Below are 25600 nucleotides of genomic sequence, written 5' to 3' on the forward strand. Positions count from 1 at the left end.
GGTCAGCAGAGACACCACTGCCAATGTGGTATGAGAAGGTGGCTGATTACTCACTGTAAAGATTTCTTGGGGGTGATGCTTTTCCAGTTTGGAGTCAAACAGCCTGAAGCAGCTGGATTTTGACAGCTCACAACAAGGTCTGCTTAATTTTTCACACCAGTGAGGTTAGGTACGGGGCACATTGCTGCCGTTGAGGTGTCTCTGCTTTGCCCAGTAGCAGTGGGAGGGGAGTTCATGAAGAGTCTGTATCTGAAATCATAGAATCAGTCAGGGTTGGAAGGGACCACAAGTATCATCCAGTTCCAACCCCTATGCCATGGGCAGGGACACCTCACACCAGATCAGGCTGGCCAGAGCCTCATCCAGCCTGGCTGCAAACACCTCCAGGGATGGGGCCTCAACCACCTCCCTGGACAACCCATTCCAGGCTCTCACCACTCATGGGGAACAACTTCTTCCTCATGTCCAGTCTGAATCTCCCCACTTCCAGCTTTGTTCCATTCCCCCCAGTCCTGTCACTCCCTGATAGCCTAAAAAGTCTCTCCCCAGCTTTCTTGTAGCCTCCTTCAGATCCTGAAAGGGCCACAAGAAGGTCACCTCAGAGCCTTCTCTCCAGACTGAACAGCCCCAACTCTCTGTCTCTCCTCATAGGAGAGGAGCTCCAGCCCTCTCTTCATCCTGGTGGCCCTTCTCTGGACACCTTCCAGCATGTCCATAGCCCTCTTGTAGTAGAGGCTCCAGAACTGGATGCAGTACTCCAGGTGTGGTCTCAGCAGAGTGGAGCAGAGGGGCAGAATCCCCTCCCTGCCCTGCTGGCCACACTTCTCCTGCTGCAGCCCAGGCTCTGCTTGGCTCTCTGGGCTGCAAGTGCACACTGACAGCTCATGTGGAGCTGTTAAATAACTGGCTGAACTTCCAGGCAGTTAACTTTCTTTGCTGTAAACACAGATTTGAGTGTGTTGCTTGGTGGATTTAGGATGTAGATTTGAAACCTCAAACAAACCTGGCTATGGGTATCCTCTTGAGGCAGCATATCCCTGATGTGCTCTGGCAGTGCCTCTGCAGTGACCTGGTGTCATCCACTGACTCATGATGCTTTTATTATCTGTCCTGTTTCAGCTGTCATTAACTTCCTGAGAATCTTTACTGTTACCTACAATTATATATTTTTTTTCAATGTTTAGAGGTGAATTGTATAAATTTATTTGTGTTCTCCTATGCTGGAGGTAAAAATAATGGGGTGGAAGAGTCCATTCTTTGTGCTTGTAACAATGTCTTGGGATTTTAATATATGGGCCTTTCAAGCTGCATTGATAGAGTAGGGATTGGATATTAAAAAATAAAGTAGTACAAAAAGTTTTCATGAGCAGAAAGAGGTAGAACTTGCTCTTAGCTGTCAAGCCTAGGAAGCTGGGGAGTGTTGGGAGTGTGCTGAGCAAGGACTTTCTCCAACTACTTAACCTCTAGTTCAGGTGCCTGAGTGGCCTGGAAGCAGGAGTCTGCCTTTTGCAGCTGTTAATCCTGTTTGGAGTTCAAAGGCTTGCCTGCCTCTGCCTCACCTGGGGTGGACTTGCTGAGCTTCAGTGTCTGTAGCAGCAGCCCAGCCCAGGTACTGACTGCCTGGAGGCAGCTGAATGAAACCAGTCCAGGGACTAAGTTCAAGCACTAATACAGCTCAGCTGTTGGCACTTTCCCTGCTGGAGGAAAAGGAGGATGCCAGGAATGGCTTCCAGAAAGCAGATAGGGTCAGGACTGTACCACTGTGGGACAGTGCTGGAAAACAGCTTAGTAGGATCTGTGCTCTCAGCAGAGTGAGGCAGGGTCCTGGGTAAGGAGCCCTGGAAATAGAGCCCCTAGCAGCCTCCTCTTGCATGAGGGGCAGTGCTAGACATGATCCCAGTTAGGACTGGCTGTGCCTGGGTGAGCTGCCCATAGTCTCACTGCTCTTCTCCGTGCTGCTGTGTGCCTGCCTGCAAGCCTTTCCCTGCTGCTTTGCCCAGGACAGGATGGAGCAGTGTTGCTGCCATGCAGCTCCATGGTGGAATGCTGCAGTTAAAGCTCTGTTTGCAGAGCTGTGTCATTTTCTGTAGGCTCAGCTTTCCTTCTCAAGATGCTCTGCTCACTGGCTTTGCTGCCAGTGCTTGATACCAGTGCTAAAACTGCTGCCTTTTCCCCAGCAGGGAAAGCTTTTGAAAGCCCAGCCTGAACAAAATCCAGGTGATGTTGCCTAAGGACAAGGAATTTCTTGTCCAGGATGGGTTAAGGGTAAATACACTCAACTCTTCCTGGTACCAGCTGAAGGACCCCACTGAAATGCTTTCACATTTGGGCTCTCCTGGCTGGTGTTCTCCCTAACTGTTGGTTCTTTCTTGCTAGGCACTTGTATGGTGGTCTGGGCCAGCTGACAGATGGTGTGCTTGGACTGGATGACTTCACCCAGAGCCACCAGTACCGTGTGTGGCCAGGCTATGACTATGTTGGCTGGAAGAATGAAAGCTTCAGCACAGGCTCTGTGGAAATGGAGTTCCAGTTTGACCGACCACGGAACTTCACCTCCATGAAGGTAGTCAGCTCTGGCCCCCTCCAGGAGCCTGGGGCAGGCTTTGGGTCTGGGTGCTTCCAGATTGCCCCTTTGGGTCCTCTCCCAAAGCAGGAGGATACAGCAGTGTCCACCACAGGCAGAACTGGGGCAGGAGCTGTCTTATGTTGGCCAGTGCAGGGGAGCACTTCCCTCTCCAGAGCTCAGGCACTCTTCTGTCAGTATTTGGCTTGAAGGAAGAAAATGCAGACACCTGGAGCAGTGGTTAGGCAGCTGAGATGGATTTAGGCTGTAAACCCCTTACTGTCTAGGGGCTGCCTGACCCTTGAGGTGGAGGAATGTGGTGGTGCTTCCTTTGTAACCAAAGATTTTGCTGTGCTTGTGCTGTGGGAAATTACTTAACACACATAGGAAAAGGGATGAGCTGAGCTTTGAGTCTGTAGTAAACAGCAGGCTCTGTTAAAAAGGATTGGTGGCTTTTCTTGTAGAGATTTCAAATGAAGGAGAACCCACCACATCCTTAAGTAAATTGTTTTGGTGGTTACTTACCCTAGTTTTATTTTGTCTATTTTTAACTTGCAACCATTGGCTCTTTGCCTGCTTTTGCTGGCAAAAAAATAGGAGTCTTGCCTTCTCAAACTCTCCTGCTTCTCCACTGTGATTAAAACATTGTCTTGATCTTTCCTTGGGTAAACTGAGTTGGCTGAACTTTTCCACTCCTTCCCTGTGAGATCCAGGGTCATTTTTGTAGCTGTCTTCCAATCCTTTCTTTTCTTTGCCAGTAGCCTTTTGGAGGTATAGAAGCTGGAACTGGAGGGAGGCTTTCCATCAAGCTGCATCAAAGAATGGTACCAATTTCCTGCTTTTGGACAAGTCTTCTTTGTTTGTTAATCTTGTGATCATAGTAGTGCTCCCAGCCAGTGGGTATGGAGCCAGTGTTCATTAGGGCTTTGGGATCATGCTAAAAGTCAGTTCAAAGTTGCTCCTGTCCAGTGTAGAAAGCATCACTTCCATTTTTATTCCCAAGTTCACTACTGTGAAATGAGTCAGACCTGAAAACCCCAGGATTGTTTTAGGAAACATTGATTCATTTCCTCCCCCTCCCCCCCATTTATTTTATTCCTAGTGGTTCTGCTGTCTCTTTCAGCTTGATTCACAGAATGGTTTGGGTGGGAAGGGACCTTTAAAGCTCATCCAGTCCAACCCCACTGCAGCCAGCAGGGACATCTGCAACTAGAGCAGGTTGCTGAGAGCCCCAGACAACCTCACCTGGAATGGCTCCAGGGATGAGGCATCTCCCATCTCTCTGGGCAGCCTGGACCAGGGCCTCACCTCCCTTGTGTCAAACATTTCTCCCTTCTCTCCAGTCTGATTCTCTCTCTTTTACTGTCAAGCCATCACCCCTTGTCCTGTGACAACAAGCCCTGCTCAAAAGACTCTCCCCAGCTTTCTGATTAGCCCTTGAAGTACTGGAAGGCCACCAGAAGTTCTCCAATAAAAAACATCCTCCATCTTCTGTTGCCTCAAGCAGAGCTGCTTGTCCCCATCTTTGTTATCATCCCCTTTTTAAGTACTTGAAAGGCCACCAAAAGGTCTTCCTGGAGCCTTCTGATCACTGAAAAAGGTAGAAACTAACCTTGAGCTAGAAACACCTTCCTGTTAGCAAAACACCTAGAGAAGAAACTGTGCCTTCAAATGTGTAAGGCTGACAATTTTTACTCCCATTCATACCATTAATGAGTGAGGCTGAGTGGCTGACAATTTTTAATCCCATCAATACCATTAATGAGTGGGGCTGAGTGGCTGACAATTTTTAATCCCATTAATACCATTAATGAGTGGGGCTGAGTGGCTGACAATTTTTGCTCCCATTAATACAATCAATGAGCCCATCCTGTGCCCCTTGGGGTCAGATATGGTGATGAGTAAATCAAAGAGAGACAGGAGTCTGTCATGTAAACACAGCCATCCTGATCAACCAGACACATCAGCTCCTGAAGCCAGCTACTTCATCTGGGGGTTTCATTATGAAGCTGTATTGATTCGCATAAATTAATCTTCATTACTAATTGAATGTTGTCTCTTCCAGCTTTGTGTTTCTCCTCTACAGGGTGGCTGGTCTCTAACTGCTTTTTGTATCTTCAGATCTGTTTGAACTTCCCCAGTGTCCAAGAAAGTCTGGAAAAAAAAAAAAAACAAAACACCAAAGAGCTGTTAGCAAATCTTGCAGCTGCACTGCAAGTTGCTTGGGCTTGTGTGTTAGAAAATTGGACTTCAGGAGGTGGTATTTGGACTAGAAAGTGTCTCTCTATCAGTCCAAGATGTGAACACATCCAACTCCTGTCCAAATATGGCACAGATTGTATACTGTCAGGCATTCCTGCCTGGTTATGGATGACTCTTTTCTCTTCTTTGAATAACGTTGTCTGAGCTTCATCTGTTCCTAATTATATGCAAATAGCCTTCTTTTGTCTTTCTGCTGCTCATCAGGCCTGTCCTCATTACTGCTTCACTTCCATTCACTGCAAGACCTTGCAGAGGCCAAGCAATTAATGGGGTTCAAAGCTGCACTTGATTTGGGGACTGTTGCTGTTGTACTTTTTAATGCAGAAATGGTTTCTGGAGTTGCTAGGAAGGGTTGGACCACCATGGCTATGAAGATGGAGTTGACTGAGGGATACTGAAGACTTTGTCATCTTGTTCTTTGTTTCTTGGGCACCTTGGCCAAGACACTGTGGTCCAGATCTCTGGGACTGTGGCAGAGCTTCATCTGTCATGTTGGTTTAAAATGGTGCAGGGCAAGATTTGCATTGAAGAAAGCCAGTGGAACAGCAGAACAGATCCTTACAAGCCAGTCCCTCTTCTAGCCTGCTTCCTTGGGAGTGCTGGAGGCCTGGGAGAGTACCAGGAGTGTGGTGTTGATGGGTTTGCTGTGCCACAACCCAGGGAGATGGAGATGTTGCTTTCATGCTGGAGCCCCTTGGTTTGGGTGTAGCCCAAGAACAGGAAGGTAGAAAGCTGGTACCAGCTCTTGGGAGGGTAAAACAAAGCTCCCACGTCTGGAGGTGTGAAGCCAGCCTGAAAGCAGTCTGTGAACCACTTAGTTTCAATGTGAGCTGTGTGGAGCTGTACCTTGGATGAGTGGATGCCCTTGCTTAGGTGAGATTTTACCTTGGCAGCAGAGTGATTGCAGCCCAAATTCCCCTGTCATAAGCTAACCCTGAGGTGCCACTGCAGCTGGGGACACCCTGATGGTGAGCCACCAGGAGGGGCTGAGAGAGGCAGGCTCACTTAAAAACTGGTTTGCTTAAAACTTGTGTCCCCAGTAGTCTTCAAGGTGCAAGCACAGCAGAAGAGCTGCTGTGTGCCAGGGGGGTACCTTCTTGAGCTTGTACCATGCTTTCTGGAAGAAATTAGCTTTGCCTACAGAAGCTGAAGGCTTTCTAACAGAGACTGGAGCACAAGTGTGATTTTTCTTTCCTGTGTCCAAGGAGAGTTGGTATGTGAGGCTTTAGATTATTACAGGGGTTTTACAGGATCACAGGGTGTTAGGGGTTGGAAGGGACCTCTGAAGATCATCCAGTCCAACCCTCCTGCCAGAGCAGGACCATAGAATCTAGCACAGGTCACACAGGAACACATCCACATGGGTCTTGAAAGTCTCCAGAGAAGGAGATTCCACAACCCCTCTGGGCAGCCTGCTCCAGTGCTCTGTGACCCTCACAGTGAAGTTCCTCCTCATGTTGAGGTGGAACCTCCTGTGCTGGAGTTCATATCCATTGCCCCTTGTCCTATCCCAGGGTGCAGCTGAGCAGAGCCTGTCCCCTCCTTCCTGACCCCCAGCCCTCAAATATTTATAGACATTTATTAAATCCTCTCTTAGTCTTCTCCTCTCCAGACTAAACAGCCCCAGGGCTCTCCTTATCAGGCAGTGCTCCAGGTCCCTTCATCATCCTTGTAGCGTTCCCTGGGACTCTCTCCAGCAGATCCCTGTCCCTCTTGAACTGGGGAGCCCAGAACTGGATACAATCTTCCAGGTGGGGCCTCACTAGGGCAGAGTAGAAGGGAGGAGAATCTCCCTTGATCTGCTGGACACATTCCTCTTAATGCACCCCAGACTGATTTCTTTTTTTTTGTATGGGCCTTTTGAGGAGCTTGCCCAAAAGGGACTATTCCTGTAGCCTTGGCATGTAAAGCTGAGCTATTTCAGAATCACTTTTTGCACAAATATTCTGACACTGTGAGTGGCTGGAGCTGTACTGGACAGGTCAGGAGCATCCATATAGGGAAATACTAGAAAAACAAAATCTTCACGAGCAAGAAGCCAGCAATGGGCACTTGAAGCCTGGAAGGCAAACCACGTCCTGGGCTGCATTGAAAGCAGCATGGCCAGCAGGCCAACAGAAGGGATTCTGCTCCTCTGCTCTTGTGAGACCTTACCTGCAGTGCTGTGTCCAGCTATGGGGCCCCCAATACAAGAGAGACATTGACTTGCTGGAGAGAGTCCAGAGGAGGCCACAAAGATGATCAGAGGGCTGGAGAACCTCCACTATGGGGATAAAATGCAAGGGTTGGAGCTGTTCAGCCTGGAGAAGAGAAGGCTCCAAGGAGACCTTAGAGCTGCATTTCAATATCTGAAAGGGACCCACAGGAAGGCTGGGGAGAGACTGTTTAGAAGGGCCTGTGGGGATAGGACAAGGGACAATGGTTTGAAAGTGGAGCAGGGCAGAGTTAGGTTGGACATCAGGAGGAAGCTCTGCACAGTGAGGGTGGGGAGAGACTGGAACAGGTTGCCCAGGGAGGTGGTTGAGGCCCTATCGCTAGAGACATTCATGGTCAGACTTGATAGGGCCCTGGGCAGTCTGATTTATCTGGAGAAGTCCCTGCTACCTGCAGGGATGTTGGACAAGATGACCTTTGATGGTCTCTGCCAACCTGATGCATTTTGTGAATCTGTGAAAGCAAATCCCTGTGGCTTGATTTAGGTTTCAGCTGCGCCATCCTCCTGTCCATCCCATCTGTCCTCTTCTCCCTAGGTGCACTGTAACAACATGTTCTCCAAGGGGGTGAAGATCTTCCAGAGAGTGGAGTGCCTGTTCAAACCACGCCTGATTGCAGACTGGGAGCCTGAACCTGTGGGGGTGGCAACTGTCCTGGATGACAAAAACCCCAGCGCCAGGTTCGTGACCGTGCCCCTCAACCACCGCGTGGGCAAAGCCATACTCTGCCGCTTCTACTTTGCTGACACCTGGATGATGATGAGTGAGATTTCCTTCCAGTCAGGTGAGTCTGCTCCCAGAAGATCAAAAGGGGGTGTGGAGGTGCAGGATTAACACAAGTGCAGGGTGCTGTGGGGCTGTGTGATGGGAAGGTGGAGGTAGGAGGAATGAGAGGGTCAGGAGAGCAATGCAGGGGCAGAAAGATGCAGTCTGCAGCTGAGGCTTTTCAGGCTGACACTGATGTCTGAGGCACAACCAGGGCAACCAAAAATGGGTTGAGCATTTTGCTTTTGAGACAGTTGGCTGCTGTTTATGGGCTTGATTCAGTTTACTTCTCTTTATCCAGTATCCTGTTATGAATGATCACAGGCTCACAGGATGTTACAGGTTGGAAGGGACCTCCAGAGATCGAGTCCAACCCCCCTGCCAGAGCAGGACCACAGAATCCAGCACAGGTCACACAGGAACACATCCAGATAGGTCTTGAAAGTTTCCAGAGAAGGAGACTCCACAACCTCTCTGGGCAGCCTGTTCCAGTGCTCTGTGAACCTCCCAGTGAAGAAGTTCCTCATGTTGAGGTGGAACCTCCTGTGCTGGAGTTTATATCCATTACCCCTTGTCCTGTCCCAGGGTGCAACTGAGCAGAGCCTGTCCCTGTCTCCTCCCTCTTGCCCCCCAGCCCTCAGATATTTCTAAACATTTATTAAATCCCCTCTCAGTTTTCTCCAGACTATAAAGTCCCAGGGCTCTCAGCCTCTCCTCACAGGGCAGTGCTCCAGTCCCTTAATCATCCTTATAGCCCTATCTACAGATGATGATAGGAGATGAGAAACAAGAGGCTGCCTTTCAGTGGGTTTTCAGGTTTTAACTATGACACACAAGTCAGGGCTGTGAGGTGCTTTAAAAGGCTCCAGAAGGGTATGGACAAGAGTTTTGGAGAAAACCACCAGCACTCAGTGAAATGATTCACAGATTCATAGAGTGGGTTGGGTTGGAAGGGACCTTAAAGATCATCTAGTGCCAACCTCCCTGCCATGGGCAGGGACACCTCCCACTGCCCAGGTTGCTCAGGGCCTCATCCAGCCTGGCCTCAAACACCTCCAGGGATGGGGCATTCACAGCCTCCCTAGGTAACAGCTTCATGCTTAAAGGTTCCTAATCAGCAACAGTGAGAGGATATTCCTGGGGAAGGATTGCTCTGGTGGCAGCTTGTTTCTTATCCTGCTGATGGGAGCCCCTCCTGGCTACCCTCTGTCCCATGTGGGACTAGGCAGGTGTAGCCTGGCATGGTGATTCTTAGAGTTATGCTGAAATGGGGAAAAAAGCTCTTGCTCCAATTTTAGAAAAGAATTCTTTAGAGTGAGGGTGGTGAAACATTGGAACAGGCTGTGGATGCCTCCTCCCTGGAGGTGTTCAAGGAGATTGTTCAAAGAGGTGTTCAAGGCCAGGCTGGATAAAGCCTTGAGCAACCTGGGCTGGTGGGAGGTGTTCCTGCCCATGGCAAGAGGTTGGCACTGGATGGTCTTTAAGGTCCCCTCCAACCCAAACCATTCTGTGAATTTATGAATCCAGTCTCTCATGTCTGGCCACACTCATGGAGGGTCCTGCAGGTCCTGGGGTCTGCTGTGGTCAGGGTGTTGTGCATGCAGCTCAGCAAAGAGGCTCATCCCTGCCGGGCAGTGCAGGGGGAGGAGGTTCGTGACCTGCTGTGTGGGTCTCAGTCCTGTGTCTGTATGGGAGGGCAGGGAGGGGTGGTGTTTGGGGTGAGCATGACCATGGGCAGGAGCAGGGAGTTTGGTTGCTGGACTGACACCTTCCCTTCCACAGACATGGAGAGTGTCAATCCCAGTTTGGTTACGGCAGCCACAAGCACAACAGATCTCCTGGAACCGGAGCGCAACGCTACAGAGGGGACCTGGGGTAAGGAGCTTTGTCACTTAGCCATGCCCACTGCCAGGGGATGTCACACTAACACCCCAGTTAACATCCTCTTTCTCTCTGTTTCTGGAGATCTGGCTATGGCCTGGTTATTGCCCTCATGCAGAGTCCTCCAGACCTCAGCTATTTCTTCTTCCCTCCCTGGCCAAGGCTGCCTCAGAGCAAGTGGGCTGAAGGAATGTGTGCAGGCAGGGAGACTGAAAAGTATCTGCTCTAATAGGGATCAGTGCAGGAATCTGTTCCAATGCTAAGAGCAGTCCTTGACTGCAGAAGTTCTCTGATCAGAATGTGATCAGCTCATGCTAATGCTCAGGAAGCTGCCTGAGACCATCTCTGTAGCAGGCTGTAGGAAGGGACATGCTGGAAGCCAGCCAGCATGGGTAACAACCTGTGCTCTAACTCCTCCTCTTCATTCCTCTGATTGCAGAAACCACATCTTCTGTAACCAGCACATGGATAGGAGAGAAAGCAGATGACTCCAGTACTTCCATCCTTGTGGGCTGTCTTGTGGCTATTATTCTTCTGCTCCTGATGATTATAATCATCATTCTTTGGAAGCAATACGTTCAGAAGAGGCTGGAGAAGGTAATGTGATGAAGCTATTCTGCAGACTCAAGGACAGTGCTAAGCATTAACCCTAATTGCCTGGAAAGCACGGGGATTCCTCAGCTCCACAGGGCAGCTACAACTGTTCTCACAGCAGGGAAGGATGCCAGCCCCATCCAAGATGTTACTGGAAATTGCCGTGGTCACAGCCAATGCATTACTTAACAACTGAGCATTGCCTCAGCAATGTTTTTCTCTCTGTTGCAGGCCCCACGTCGGATCCTGGAGGAGGATGCCACAGTTCGCCTCTCCTTCTACAGCTACACCATTGCCAACAACCAGACCCAGATCCACCAGTCAAATCCCACCTATGAGCGTGCTTTCCCACTGGATCTGGAATATCACCAGCCAGCTACGCTGCTCCAGAAGCTTCCAGAGCTCTCCCAAAGTGCAGAGGACTCAGGTGATCATCAGTCTGCAGAAGCTATGTTTGTTCTTTCAGTGTTTCTCTCAGGTTTCGACATGCACCACCTCTCAGTAGCCTAAGTGGTGATCTCTGCAACACAGCACTAGCCCAGGGACCCAAGACATGATTCTGGAGCTCCAGAATCTTTTTAGCATGTCACTTTGGCAGATGTAGCACCAGCCCTCCCTTCATTCTTCTCTTTGGAGCCAGGTCATCTTTTAAGAGCTGGGTTTGGCCATCACACATCATTTATAAGTCATATATTAGGTCATACTAAGTCAGAGCAGGATTGTTCTGATCAGAGAGAAGTTTGTGCAGACATTTTGGCAAAATCAGCTTTAAATAGAGGATGAGCTGAGAAAAAGGCAGTTGCTTCACCTTAAAAAAAAAAAAAAAAAGAGGAGGAAAGTAAGTTCAAAAGTACTCAGTGGCCCCCTGAAGCACATCCCTGGAGAGGGACTGTTGCCCAAGGCCTGCAGTGATAGGATGAGGGACAATGGTTTGAAATGAGAGCAGAGCAGAATTAGATTGAATGTTACGAACAGGTTCTGCACCATGAGGGTGCTGGAACACTGCAACAGGTTGCCCAGGGAGGTAGTTCAGGCTCCATTCCTGGAGCTGTTCAAGGTCAGGCTTCACAAGCAGCCTGATCTAGTGGAGGATGTCCCTGCTGACTGCAGTGGGGGTTGGACTGGATGACCTTTGGAGGACCCTTCCAGCCCAAAGCATTCTATGATTTCTCTCATCAGCCCCTTGGCAGTGGACTTGCTGGCTGCAGCACTCCTGGGCTGTCCATGCTGGCTGCTGGAGGAGTCCTTTAGCACATTGTCCTGCATCAAGAGCTCTTTGAAATTCCTTTAGCAGGGGAAAGGCAGCAGAGAATTGTCAGTGGTGCCCTGGCTTCCAGCCCCTGGGGAGCTTTTGGATGAAGGCAGAAGGGGATGTTTCCAGCAGTGTTTTGTCCTGAGTGAAGGCAGTGCTGCATTCCTCAAGCACTGCCTAGTTGCTAAGGTGGAGCATTGTACTGCACAGGGAGATTAGCTGGGATTGAGTCAGGCTGTGAATTTGAAGCAGGAGGAATGTTCTGTGTGATACTGGGCACACAGACTTCATCACAAAGAGCTACCCCACAATGCTGATGGGAATAAGCTGCCAGAGGTAGTGGAGCCTCCAAAACTCCATCATCATGCAAAACTCCGTCAGTTCTTACTGCAGAAGGGAACCCAGAACAAGTCTGATGTTGCAGCCAACATCCCTACATCAGGTAAGGGGAACAGATGGTGTTCAGGATGAATCACAAACAGGAAATCACTTTGGACTCATGTCTCCATGTCTGGGCAAGAACTTGAGCTCTTCTAAAGAGCTGGAGCAGGCAGTGTTCAACATGAATTCACTGGCACCTCACAGGCATCCTGGTGTCTGCAGGGTGCCTTGTTCTGCCTTAAGCCCTGGCTAAAGCAGATTGTTCTGTCTGGGACAGGGTGGCAGGCACACAGCTAGGCTGAATTCCCAGGGGCCTGCAGGGCTGAGAGGAGTGGAAGCTGAGCCATGCTGGTTTCAACAGTGTCTGACTCCACCTGTCTCTGGTTTCCCCTTAGTGTGCAGTGGGGACTACGCTGAGCCTGACCTGACCAAGTCCACTCCTCACCAAGGCTTTCAGAACAATGTTCCTCACTATGCTGAAACAGATATTGTCCACCTGCAAGGTGTGACAGGCAACAACATGTATGCAGTGCCAGCCCTCACTGTGGATTCCCTCACCAAAAAGGACATCTCAGTAGGGGAATTCCCACGGCAGCAGCTGCGACTGAAGGAGAAGCTGGGAGAGGGACAGTTTGGAGAGGTACAGCTCTTCTCTTCCACTTTTCCTCCAGCAGAAAGAAGATGCCTGGCAGAGATGAATCTTCTGAGCTGCCTCTCTGGCACTGCTTCATCCTTGGGGGCTGAGGGTTCTGCATATCAGTGTTTTATTTAATGTGTGTCTTTGGTGTCGATGTCCCCTAGGACAGGCTTCAGAGAGTCCCTGTCTGCACCTGGGAGGCTGCAGCTTGGGACCCCACGTCCTCCTCAACAGATGAACTGTGCCAACTCCTTCTGTTCAGTGTCTATATCCCTGGTTCTGAACTTAGAGAAAAGGCCCAGGGGTGGGAGTTGAGGCTGTCATGGTCTTCTGTGGACATCTTGAATGTGTGATGGCTGTCACCCACCTGTAGGCACATGAGCTTGATGGTGATGGCTCTGGCCAGGACAGATTGATCCTGGCTGTGAAATGCTTTCCCATCCATGGAAAAAGCTGGAGCTTCTGGTGGGCCTCTGCAGGCTGGCCCAAGCACTCTGCTCCCCTCAAAAATTCTCTATCATTGCTGCTTGCTCAAGCCCCAGTTTGCCAGAAGCCTCAGGTTCATGCATCTGTCACCTTTCCCTTCACTCCTTGAGCTCCCTTCAAGCTGTGAATGTGACCTCATCCCTTTTCCCTGCTTCATTTCCACAATATCCCTAGCTCCATACTGAGCAGGTCCTTCCCCTCTCCTGTTCCCACTCTTCCACTCTCTCTTTTTCCTTCCCAGCTTTTGCTCACTTAAGTTCTACCTGCCTATTAGGTTGGACTTGATGATCTCAAAGGTCTCTTCCAACCTGATTAATGCTGTGACATAGCACAGCCCTTTACTGACTGCTTCCTTCTCTGAGGAGCCCATCTTTGCAGTTCCTTCCTTCTGAGGGCACACATTCTCTTCTCCATCCCACTCCCTTCCTTCTGAATCATTCCATGTATTGGGAGTGTGCCAATATCCTCAGTTTCTTCACCTGGCTGTCAGTGTAGCTCCTTCTGCTGTTGCCTGGATCCTGCCCTCTCTTGGGCTGTGCTCTGAAAGTGATACAGAGAGAGTTGTTTTTGTTTTGTTTTGTTTCTTTCCCCTCATTATTTTGCTACTGGTTCCTCCTTCCCTCTCCTTCCTGTCCTCCTAATATCTGTCAAAGTTTTTCCTCCTCCTCCTTTGTGTTGTCAAACAGCCCCAGCCAGACTGCTTCATTTTCCTTGGAGACAGATTCAGAGCCTGTTCCTTTCCTCATACCCACAGACTCTTTCCCTCATGTTCTTCTGTCTCTCTTCCTCACCTCCTTAGTCTTTACCAAGCTGGACATCTTCACAATGCTCTGCTTTGCCATAGTCTGCAGTCTTACTTCTAGAAACGTAGCTCATGGCATTTTTTACCTCTCCACTCAGAGCTTCCTTGCCTTTCAAACTTTTTTCCTTCCTTGTTCCTAACCATCCTCTGCCTGGGCTCGGTGACACATTACCTGTACTACACATGCTCAGAACCCTGCTTCTTTCCTACTCCTGCTGTCTTCTGACCACAGCAGATTTCATTCTCCAGGTAACTGCAGCACCATCCCTGTACTTCTGGTTCTGTCCTCTGGGTCTGTCCCCTTTTCTGTGCTGTCTCCTTTTTTCCCCTCACCATGCTTGTCACATGAGCCCTTGCTGCTTTCTTCATGTAAAATTCATTTGGCTCCCATTACATTCCTCTCCCTGCTTGCAGGTCTTTGACACATCCAGTTTGCTCCCTTCCTCCAGTCCTTTTTCCTGCCCCACACACTCAGGTCTTTCTACTTTGCCCAGTTCTCCATTTGAATATACACTCAGCTAACCTCTTGAGCAAGTTTCTTGTCACCCCCTTCTTATGGAAGCCTGGCAGAAATTTGGGGTTTCTTCATTTATTAAGCTGAAGAGATGTGCACACACTTCTCTCCCTTTCTTTTTCCCTTTTTTTCTGGACTCAGGAGACTCTGGATAGCTGTCTGGGATTCCTGGGTGCTCCTCAGTGAAGCTTGAGCAGTGACTCAAGCCTGCAGGGCATTTCTGGACTTGTGTGGCTGCTGTGTTGTGCTGTACTTGCCAGACCTGCTGCAGCTGTGCTGCTTTTGTGCATGTGCAGAAGAGAGCAGACAGCCCACGCACAGTGGCCATCCTGAACTTCTCTCCCATCTTCACTGGGTGGTTTGGACTGTCTCAGTAGGCTACTGAACCAGCCTGCAGTAAATTCAGTGTGTTGGGGATGCATCAAGCTGCAATCCATGTGTTCCTATGTCATGGCTGTGTATGTAGGAGGTGCATTGAGGTGGGGCTTGGGCTCTTCTCCCCAGTATCAGGTGATAGGACAAAAGGAAATGGCCTGAAATTGTGGCAGGGGTTGGTTAGGCTGGAGACGAAGAAAAACTTTGCTGCAAGAGTGGTCAGGGATCGGCAGAGGCTGCCCAGGGAGGTGGTGGAGTCCCCATCCCTGGAGATGTTCAAGAAACCTGGGGGCATGGCCCTTGGGGCCATGGTTTAGTGGCCGTGGAGGTGTTGGGTTGACAGTTGGAGTGGATGATCTCAGAGAGCTTTTCCAACCCAAACCATTCTCTGACTCTGTGATTACATTGTATTGAGCATGCCTTGTCAGGGACCTGGGGCCAAACTGGGGGCTGGCTCTGAGGTGTTACCTTCAGCAGATCATTCATTTGGTCATTCTGCTGGCAGTGACCAAACCGATGGTCTCAATCTGATGTCATTGTGGAGCCTCCTCCTCTGGAGACATTCAAAGCCTGCCTGGATGTGTTCCTGTGTGATCTGCTCTAGGTGACCCTGCTCTGGCAGAGGGGTTGGACTGGATGAGCTTTTGAGGTCCCTTCCAACCCCTAACATTCTGTGATTCCTCTGGTTTTCTGCCTGAGGGTGATAATCTGCCTTCTGTCCTGCAGGTGCACCTGTGTGAAGCTGATGGGCTGCTGGAATTCCTGGGAGTCTCCTCTACAGAGTTCACTCACCAGCCGGTCCTTGTAGCGGTGAAAATGCTGAGATCAGACGTCAACAAAACAGCCAGGTAAGGACATGCACAGTGCCCATCAGCTGAGGAGGCAAGAAAATACCCCCTGGGAACTTCTGCAGGAGTGTCATGTTCTGGATTAAGTCCTGTGAGTGACAGGACACAGGCAAGGAGTGGACAGTAGGAACAGAGGTGATGTGAAACTGCAGTGCTGTGCTGGGGAAGGGATTGACGCTGAGCACCGACACAAACCCAGCTTCCAGACCTGCTGGGCAATGTCTCTGAGCTGAGATTCTCTTAAGTGCCCCTTCTGCTTTCCTTAGCCAAAGAGCTGAGGATCTGACCCTGTGCTTTCTGTTGTGCAAGGAACGATTTCCTGAAGGAGATCAAGATCATGTCACGGCTGAAGAACCCCAACATCATCCGGCTGCTGGGGGTGTGTGTGCGGGACGACCCCCTCTGCATGATCACAGAGTACATGGAGAATGGAGACCTCAACCAGTTCCTCTCCCAGAGGGAGATCTACAGCAAGTTTGCCATTTCAAACAACATTCCCTGCGTCAGGTAAGAGGAGTTCATAGAATCAGAGAATGTTGTTAGGGGTTGGAAAGGACCTCTAGAGATCATCCCAGGGAATGATAGAACAGGCAGTCTCACCTCTGTGCCCAGGGAAATCATGGAGCAGATCCTTCTGGAGGTGCTGCTGAGAAAGAAGAATAATGAAGAGGTGTGTACCAGTGTGAGGGCTGAAATCCCCCCCCACACACACTGCCCATGACCAGGCTAGCTCAGTCTGGAAGCAAATGCCAGCTGTGTTTACAAGCAAAGCTACAATCTAGGATGCAATACAATGAATCTGTACAAACAGACACTGTTCACAACATTCACAAATAGGTACAATCAACAGAAAAGCACAACCAGGCCCCCTTTGCTTGCCCCAAGGGGCCTCTCCCCCACCCAGAAGGAATCCCCCCAGACCCTCCTGGCAGAAAGCAGAGAGTCAAGAAGCAGAGAGGCTGTTAGACTTAGGTCAGTGTGTTATCTTCACACTGATAAGAAAAGAAAGCAGCAGCCAGACAGAAGCCAGGCAGGCTGAGAACCCAGACTCAGACTGCCCTAAACTCTCCAACCTTGTTTTGAGTAGAGATTCTTAAACATTTCTCTCTCTCCAATGGAAGTGTTTAGAACAATCATGATTTTGCTTTCTTACACCCAAGAGTGATTTATTTACATTCCTTCACCTTCTCTGCTTGAACTTTGTGAAGAAAAATTAAAAAGACAGTTTTAAAACCATGACAAGGTGATTGGGTACAATCAGCTCGGGTTCACCAAGGGCAAATCCTGCCTGACAGACCTGGTGGCCTTCTAGGATCAGGTCACAACATTAATGGATTAAGGAGGGGGAGCAACTGATGTCATTGACCTGGACCTGAGCAAAGCCTTCCACACTGTCCCACACCACATCCTGCTCTCCAGCTGGTGCAGTCTGGGGTTGATGGATGGAGCATTTAGTGGATAAAGAAGTGGCTTGATGGCTGCACCCAAAGAGTGGCTGTCAATGGCTCTATGTCCCAGTGGAGGCCAGGGACAACTGGAGCCCCTCAGGGATCAGACCTGGGACCAGGATTGGTCAACATCTTTGTTGGTGCCATGGACAGTGGCATTGAGTGCACCCTCAGCAGGTTTGCTGATGACACCAAGCTGTGTGGTGCAGCAGACAGGCTGGAAGGAAGGGATCCATCCAGAGGGACCTGGACAGGCTGCAGAGCTGGGCACAAGCCAACCTCAGGAAGTTCAACAAGACCAAGGGCAAGGTCCTGCAGCTGGGTCCAGGCAATCCCAAGCACAGCTCCAGGCTGGGCAGGGACTGGCTGGAGAGCAGCCCTGAGGAGAGGGACTTGGGGGTGCTGGGGGATGAGAAGCTCAGCAGGAGCCAGCAGTGAGCACTTGCAGCCCAGAGAGCCAAGCAGAGCCTGGGCTGCAGCAGGAGAAGTGTGGCCAGCAGGGCAGGGAGGGGATTCTCCCCCTCTGCTCCACTCTGCTGAGACCACACCTGGAGCACTGTGTCCAGTTCTGGTACAGGAAAGATCTGGAGGTGCTGGAAGGTGTCCAGAGAAGGGCCACAAGGATGAGCAGAGGACTGGAGCACTGCTCCTATGAGGAGAGACTGAGAGAGTTGGGGTTATTCAGTCTGGAGAAGAGAAGGCTCTGAGGAGACCTTCTTGTGGCCTTCCAGTATCTGAAGGGGGCTACAAGAAAGCTGGGGAGGGACTTTTTGGGGTGTCAGGGAGTGACAGGACTGGGGGGAATGGAAAAAAATTAGAAGTGGGTAGATTCAGATTGGATGTCAGGAAGAAGTTCTTCCCCACGAGGGTGGTGAGACACTGGCACAGGTTGCCCAGGGAGGTGGTGGAAGCCTCATCCCTGGAGGTGTTTAAGGCCAGGCTGGATGTGGCTGTGAGCAACCTGCTGTAGTGTGAGGTGTCCCTGCCCATGGCAGGGGGGTTGGGACTGGATGATCCTTGAGCTCCCTTCCAACCCTGACAATTCTGTGAACCTGGGTTTTCCTTTCATTCCTTTCTCTTAGGAGAGTTTCTCACTTGCTTTCACTTTCATTGGTTTGTTTGTGGCCCTGTGTCTGGAGAGCCCCAGGAAAGGGACAATCTCCATTGAAATCATCTAAAAATGCTTTTAGTTGGGAAGAGACCTTAGAGATCATCTGGTTCCAAACCCCCTCCATGAGCAGGGACATCTTCCACTTGTTTCCTGTCTCTGGAATGAATCAGCAGTGCAGAGCTCATGGTCCTGTCTGCTGTGCTTGCCAGGTGGTGATTAGAGGAAGTAGATTTAGGTTGAATGTTAGGAGGAAGCTCTTTACCATGAGTGTGCTGGAACACTGCAACAGGTTACCCAGGAAGGTTGTTGAGATCCCATCCCTGGAGATGTTCAAGGTGAGGCTGGACAGGGCTACAGGGCTCAGGGCAACCTGATCTAGTGGAGGATGTCCCTGCTGAGTGCAGGGGGGGTGGACTGGATGAGCTTTGGAGATCTCTTCCAACCAAACCATTCTATGATCGTCCTCTAGCCCAGCCATTGCCACAGCACATGCTGTGGGCCCTAGTCCTGCCTTGTGTGGGAAGTTGTTCTTGAGGCCTCTGGAAGTTCATGTTCCCATGAGGTGTCCCTGGCTGTCAGCTGTTGTGGTCACAGTGACCACCTTGGGCATAGTGGTTACTGCTGTGACCATCTGTTTACCTTGGTGGGCTTGCATCACATATTGCTTTAATAGGGGAAGCCAGCTGCATTCCAGCAGGAATTTTGGGATGAAAACCAAGAATGTCCCTTAGGTTTTTTAGAAGGTTCAGATGTGTTCTGGATGGCTGAAAAAAAAAGTTCTACATGAGGGGAGTCAAGTGTTGAGCTTCAGTAAAGAAGGATTTCATCAGCCAACAGAAGAATACTTGGCAAAGAGAGACCTTTGCTGTCAGTGGTGGCTTTTATCTCCCTCCTTCATGGAATGATTCAATCTCATGCAAAAGCTGCAGAGATCCTTTCCCCAGGGGAGGGCTGTGTGTAGGACTGATATGTTCTGCTTGATCAAGAAACCTGCACTGATCAGAAGCTGCTGCCTTGCTCAGCCTTGGCATGGACCTCCCCAAAGGATTAGAGTTGGGTCTAGTTTCAGGACTAGGCAGTGGTTAGGGTCAGTTCTGTCGATGGACTGGACAGGAGGTGGCTTGGTCTTGCCATGGGGAGACACCAGCAGCATTTCTGCCAGGCAGCTGGCAGTGGGCAGTAGTCCTGTTGGGGAGTGTTAAGCTGGCATCCTGCAGTCCCAACACAGCAGAACTGTAGGGTGAGACAGGATTTGCAGCAGGCAAGAACCATATCCCAGCTCTCTCCAGTGCCCTGCACATCTGAAACAGCTTTCATCTTTAGACTTGGGGGTTTAGTCCCTGGCCACAGCCTCAAACTGGTCTCCTTTATCTCTTCCTCACCTCTTACCTGACTTTAGCACTCTCACTCACTTTGTTCCTACTTGGTTTCTATTACTTGGCTCTGCCTCTAGTTTTTCTTCTCTCTGGTTGATCCTTCAGCCTCTCCTTTGTCCCTTCCAGCCAGAGTTTCAGGTTGAAGGAGGCTGGTGTGAACTAGCTCAGACATCTGTCTGCATGGGAGTTGTTTACTGAGAGTGGAATGAACCCCCCCTGCCAAGGAGTGCAGTTTGGCTCTGCCAGGGTCTGACTGCCATGGCAAGGTCCAACCATCCCACCTGTCTCTCAGGCCTGGTATTCAGTGCACAAAATGTGGTGAGCAGCCCTTCCCTGCAGAGAGGTCACATGTTTTTAAGTCTTTGTGGCTCGTGGGTATTTGTAATGCACCTCCCTGCTGCGTCTCTGGCTGGCTGGCAAGTCATGAGGAGGAGTCTGCTGAGAAGCCTCTCCTGTCCTGCCCCTCTGCCTGCAGGGCTGCACGCAGCAGACCCTGCAGGGCTTGCTGAGAGCAGAGAGCCAAGAGGTACCTGCTGGGGGGACCCTTCAAAGTGCAGGGGAGACTGGGCTGCTTGAGTGGGGAGAGCAACAGCTTCAGGCAGGGAGAAGGAGGAGGTAGGATCTCAGAGGCTGTGCCCACGGATTGATTTTTCCCTTCTGCTGTGCTCTCTCCCGCCGCAGCCACTCGAACCTGCTGTACATGGCCACCCAGATCGCCTCGGGGATGAAGTATTTAGCATCTCTCAACTTCGTGCACAGAGATTTGGCCACTCGCAACTGCCTGGTGGGGAACAACCACACCATCAAGATTGCAGACTTTGGGATGAGCAGGAACCTGTACAGTGGGGACTACTACCGCATCCAGGGCAGGGCTGTGCTGCCCATCCGCTGGATGGCCTGGGAGAGCATCCTCCTGGTAGGCCCCGTGCACAACCACTCCCTCCCCCGGTCCTCTCCTTTTCACTCTGCCCCTGGAGCAGTGGCACGTCGGTGGCCAAGGCCCTCACACCAACAGAATGCATGCTTCCAGCTGGGGAAGTCTTTCAGGTTGCACTGGGCATAACTCGTGTTGGGAAAGGAGCCCCTGGCAAATACAGCACAGGTCGTGCAATCATGGAATGTGTGGGATGGAAAGGGACCTTCAAAAGTCATCTTGGCCAGCCCCCCTGCACTCAGCAGGGACATACTCCACTAGGACAGGTTGCTCAGAGCCCCAAATAACCTGACATGGAATGGCTCCAGGGATGGGGCACCTCCCACTTCTCTGGGAAACCTCTGACAGGCTCTCACCACCCTCAGCATCAAACATTTCTCCCTTCTCTCCAGTCTCCATCTTCCTATTTTAGTTTCCAACCCTCACCCCTTGGCCTCTCACAACAGGTCCTGCTCAAAAGTCTGTCCCCAGCTTTCTGATCAGCTCTTGAAGCACTGCAAGGCCACCAGAAGGTCTCCTTGGAGCCTTCTCTTCTCCAGGCTGCACAACCCCAACTCTCTCAGCCTGGCCTCCCAGCAGAGGGCTTCCAGCCTTGCCAGCATTGCTGTGGCCTCCTCTGGCCCTGCTCAAACAGGTCTCTGTCTGTGCTGAGCACCCAAGAGCTGCTCCAGCACTGCAGGAGTGGTCTCAGGAGAGTGCAGCAGAGAGGCAGAATAATCCCCTCCCTGCTCCTGCCACCTACACTCCTGGGGCCACTTCTCAAGCTTGTTCTCATGCCTCTGGATGGATCCTGCCCTTCAGCCCTCATCTGGGTCCTAGTCTCTGTTCTGTGCCTGGCATTCAGGATTCCTGCTGGCACTGTCAGTCACTTTTCTGTCTTGATTCCCCCAGCTGCAAAGCTGAGAGGGTGGGGATGAAAATTCAAGTTTCCAGAACCAAGTCTGGTTTTGAGGCTGGGGTTTTGGTTTTATGTTTAAAGCTCCTGCTGTCTCCCCTTAAGAAATTGCTCAAGAGCCCAGACACAGGCAGTCTGGAGGCAGGTCCTTAATATTCAGCCCAGTGTTTCTTTCCCAGACTAGTTGATGAGATCACCTGGCTGTGCTTGCTTACAACACACCCTGCAAAAGTTGTGATGCCTTCTGCTACACAGGCTGAGAGGCCTGAGCTTTTCTAAAGGGTCCCTGGTTAGAGCTTGCATCTAAACCATTCCCATCTTCCACACACTGCCAGGCTGCTGGGGTTGCCAGAGGACCAGCAGGATGAGGGAGGAAATTCTTCCACTCTTCTCTGCTCTGCTCAGACCCCACCTGCAGTACTGTGTCCAGTCCTGGTGCCCTCAGGACAAGGATGTGGAACTGTTGTAGCAGGTGCAGAGGAGGCCACAAAGATGATCAGAGGGCAAAGAACCTCCCCAATGAGGACAGGGTGAGAGAGTTGGGGCTGTTCAGCCTGGAGAAGGAAAGGCTCCAGGGAGACCTTAAAGCAGCCTTCCAGTACCTGAAGGGGCTTCAGGAGAGCTGGGGAGGGACTCTTGACAAGGGCTGGGAGTGCCAGGGTGAGGAACAATGGCTCTGAGCTGGGAAAGGGGAGATTGAGAGTGGAGATGTGGAAGAAATTGTTGAGAATGAGGGTGGGGAGACACTGGAGCAGGCTGCCCAGGGAAATTGTGGATGCTCCTTCCCTAGAGGTGTTCAAGGCCAGGCTGGATGAGACCTTGAGCAGTCTGGGCTGGTGGGAGGTGTCTGTGGCCATGGCAGGGGCTTGGAACTGCATGATCTTTAAGGTCCTTCCCAACCCATTCTGTGATGCTATCATAAGTCTGGGCTGTCTGTGTCTTTTCTGCCCAAACAGGCTCTGCAGCCCCTGACTGTTTTCTGTTGTTTTCTGAGCAATCTTTTTTGCTCCTTTTCCTCCTTCAGAAGCACATTGTTCCAAACACAGCCTGTCTGGCCACAGTTCTGAAGACAGAAAACAGGGACAACAGGCAGACTGTCACCGACTTCTTAATGTGCAGAGATCCAAATTATCTTGGCCTTGCTCTAAGTCTGGAGTCTGCTCCAGCTCTGCTTTCACCCCAAGGGCTCTGCTCCCTCTTCAAAGGCTTTGCTGTGCTGTGCTGCTGTGTTTTGGGTGGAGGTAGGCAGCAGCTCTCCACCCCTCTTTCTCCTAAGCTGCAGATGCAGCTGTCCTCCAGAGCACTGGCAGTCTCTGGCTCTCTCTGGGGCTTGCTCCTTGTTTTGCAAGGTTTGCCCCAGTGAAAGCTGCACCTTCTTAGAGCTGTCCCATGGGTCCCACAGATGTGCTGCTTCTACCCCACGAAGCAGCCATGTCAGACCTCAGTCCCTCTGTGCATTGCTGAGCCCAGCTCACCTGCTCTGCTCTCTCTTTTCCAGGCTGTTTGCCCAGCTCTGAATTCTGCATCCTCCTCTCCAGCTGCAGAGGCTGGAGGCTAAATGCTTTTTGCTGGATGTGGCCTGTCAGCAGCCTGGGCTTACAACATCCTCTCTGTTCACAGGGCAAGTTCACCACAGCCAGTGATGTCTGGGCATTTGGGGTGACCCTGTGGGAGATGTTTGTGCTGTGCAAGGAGCAGCCCTACAGCCTGCTGTCCGACGAGCAAGTCATCGAGAACACCGGAGAGTTCTTCCGGAGCCAGGGCAGGCAGGTGAGAGAGCAAAGTGGGACCTGCTCACCTCCAGCTGCATCTTCACAGAGCCTTTCTGCTGCCCCTGTGTCTATTACTCATCCTCTCAAGTGTGTCTTCCCTGTTATCCAGGCTCATTGCACCAGCTTTACTCTCTTGGAGTCCCCCTGGAAGAATCTCTTGGCCCCGTCCAGTGCTTCCTCCTTGTGCTATGCCACTTCTGTTCCGATCTGCCCTGCCCTCCTTAGCTTTTCTGGGCTCTCCTACACATCCCTTTTGCTCTTTTCTTCTGTCAGAGCTCTCTTCCAGTGACATTTTCTCTGAAAGATGAGGAAGCACCAGCTGAGGTGGGGAAGGAGGAATTGTTAGTTCCCAGGGATCACATACTTCCTGTAATATGCCAAGAGGCTTTTGGCCATCTCCAGCTGTTGCAGGGCATTTTTTTTTTTCTGTCATTCTGTCTTCTCTAACTCCCGTTCAGGACCATGCACTCCACTGCTGCTGTCTTTGGGAGATCCCAGGGGTGATGCAGGACAATCCATCCCCTCAGTACCCAAAAAAAGGGAGAATTCCAGTTGAGAAGAGTTTCCCATTCTCCCCAAATTCACCTCTAGCACCAAACAAAGGCTTACAGGGAGTAAAACGAATGTGAGGTTTTGTTCACTGTCTCCTGAGTACTAACGATTTAGTGAAGACCCTCAAAGATGTATACTGAAGTGAGGGGAGGGAGGGAAGCCCCAAACCAACAAGAATTCTGCCAAGGTATGCTTTAGCTGAGCTCTAAAAGGTGTTTTTTCTGTCCCTGCTAACAAGCTGTCACGATGCTTAGAAAGCCTCATGGGCTCTCTACGGTGAGTGAATGTACTTGGATCTTAACTGTGGTCAGTTTGGGTTTGGTTTGTGTTTTGCTGTCACTCAGAAGGCAAATCTCTCTGAAGCTCTGGTGTTTCCTGAGGGACAAAGGAGTGTTTTGTGAGCAACTCATCAGACAAGCTGGCAGAGTGTCTGCAGTGCCACTTGAGATGGCGTCACAGCTCCATCCAGGCTTCGCTGCCAGAGTTGTGCTTCGTGGATTTCAGCCACTGCATGATGGCTGTGCCTTGTAAACCTGGAATGAGTCTGTCCTCTTGTTGTTTGCTTGGGAAAGGTTTAGTCCTTCCATGAAGAAAAAAAAAACCACCACTGACACAGCTGTCCCTTTCTTCCTTTCAGATCTATCTCTCCCAGACTCCTCTGTGTCCTAACCCTGTGTTTGACCTGATGCTGAAGTGCTGGAGCAGGGATATCAAAGACCGTCCCACGTTTGACATGATTCACCACTTCCTGCTAGAGCAAATGGAATCAAACATTTGACTCCAGAAAGAGACAGACTGTTGAGAACAGAGTGACTGTGGTGTCTCTTTGGCCTGTACCTCCTGGGGAGATGGTCAGGCCACCTTGCTCTCCTCCCTTGACTGTGCCGTATTTAAGTTGAGACGTCCATGGCAGCTGCTCATTCTCTTGGCCATGGTCTGACACACACAGGACCAGAGGATCTCATTTGGTTGAAAAATCATCTCCTCTTCTGAATCACTTCCTGGGAATACTGTGAGAGGGGTGTTTTCCTAAGATGCCCAAACACCTTTGGGCAAAACCTTGAGGGGCTTGGAGCTCTCTCCTGGGTGGAAGAAAAAGCTACCGGTGGCAAGAGCGCTACCGCTTGAGAACAGACTTCAAGGGAAGGCTTCAGTCTTCTAGAACTTTTCCATTAACTCCAATGGAAGTCTTGTGCACATTAGCAGGTGTTGCTGCATGCTCTTGCTGCAGGCAAGGCACAGTGAGAGACTTAAGAAATGTCTAGAGCTAGGAGATGGTTGAAGGGACTTGAGAACTGACAAAGCATTTGGCAACCCTTTGGGAGTCGCGGCGGATGCTGATACCCCGAGTCCGAGATCGTGTTCTTTGTGTTTGTTTTTTTTTTTTTCCTGTGGTTGTTAAGCACTGCTTTTGTTCTGTATGTGCCTTTTCCCCACACTGGATTTTTGTTTTTTTATTTTCTAGGGAAAAAGAAAATAGAGAAAGAAAAAAAAAGTTGCAAATGAATGTTAAAGGTCAGAGGAAGGTCAAGGAGGTTTAGAAGATCTTCTTCTGGCCTACAAATTAAGGCTAGGGTTAGGGAGTTTGTATTGAAAAGTAGCTGATACTGTACTACTGTCACTATGTAGATTCATTAGCCTAACAAACTTGTAGCCACAATGGACTGATGTGCAATTAACCCTGTAGAAGTACCCAGTAATAGGAGATCTCTAAGTCAGTGCTGTTCCATGTGCAGAGGGAAGGGAGCTGCGGTGAGAGCAGAACCTGCCGCGAGGGAGCTCGCAGGGAGGGCAGCGGAGCAGGGGATGAGCTGTGCCCAGTGCCAGGGGCTCCTCCTCAGGGCTGCAGCAGCAGGGTTGGTGCTATCAGCCAGGCAGGTGCACTCCAGGCTCCTTTATTGCCAGTCTGGCAGTGGGAGATGGGACTGGCATATCCCCT

General features: G+C 50.7%; 1 protein-coding gene across 1 annotated transcript in view; it reads left to right on the plus strand.

Annotated features, from left to right (window-relative positions):
- The window catches only part of LOC128976204 (discoidin domain-containing receptor 2-like), a 40287-nt gene extending 15848 nt beyond the window's left edge, over positions 1-24439 (plus strand). The window contains exons 6-16 of the mRNA XM_054393352.1: positions 2377-2563; positions 7576-7822; positions 9586-9678; positions 10124-10281; positions 10510-10705; positions 12307-12551; positions 15452-15573; positions 15883-16080; positions 20190-20424; positions 22958-23107; positions 24299-24439. Of these exons, the coding sequence (XP_054249327.1) occupies positions 2377-2563; positions 7576-7822; positions 9586-9678; positions 10124-10281; positions 10510-10705; positions 12307-12551; positions 15452-15573; positions 15883-16080; positions 20190-20424; positions 22958-23107; positions 24299-24439 (1972 nt within the window). The remainder of the gene's footprint in view (positions 1-2376; positions 2564-7575; positions 7823-9585; positions 9679-10123; positions 10282-10509; positions 10706-12306; positions 12552-15451; positions 15574-15882; positions 16081-20189; positions 20425-22957; positions 23108-24298) is intronic.
- Positions 24440-25600: the final 1161 nt, after the last annotated feature.

This window comes from Indicator indicator, chromosome 28 (genome assembly GCF_027791375.1).
Source record: "Indicator indicator isolate 239-I01 chromosome 28, UM_Iind_1.1, whole genome shotgun sequence".
Taxonomy (NCBI): Eukaryota; Metazoa; Chordata; class Aves; order Piciformes; family Indicatoridae; genus Indicator; species Indicator indicator.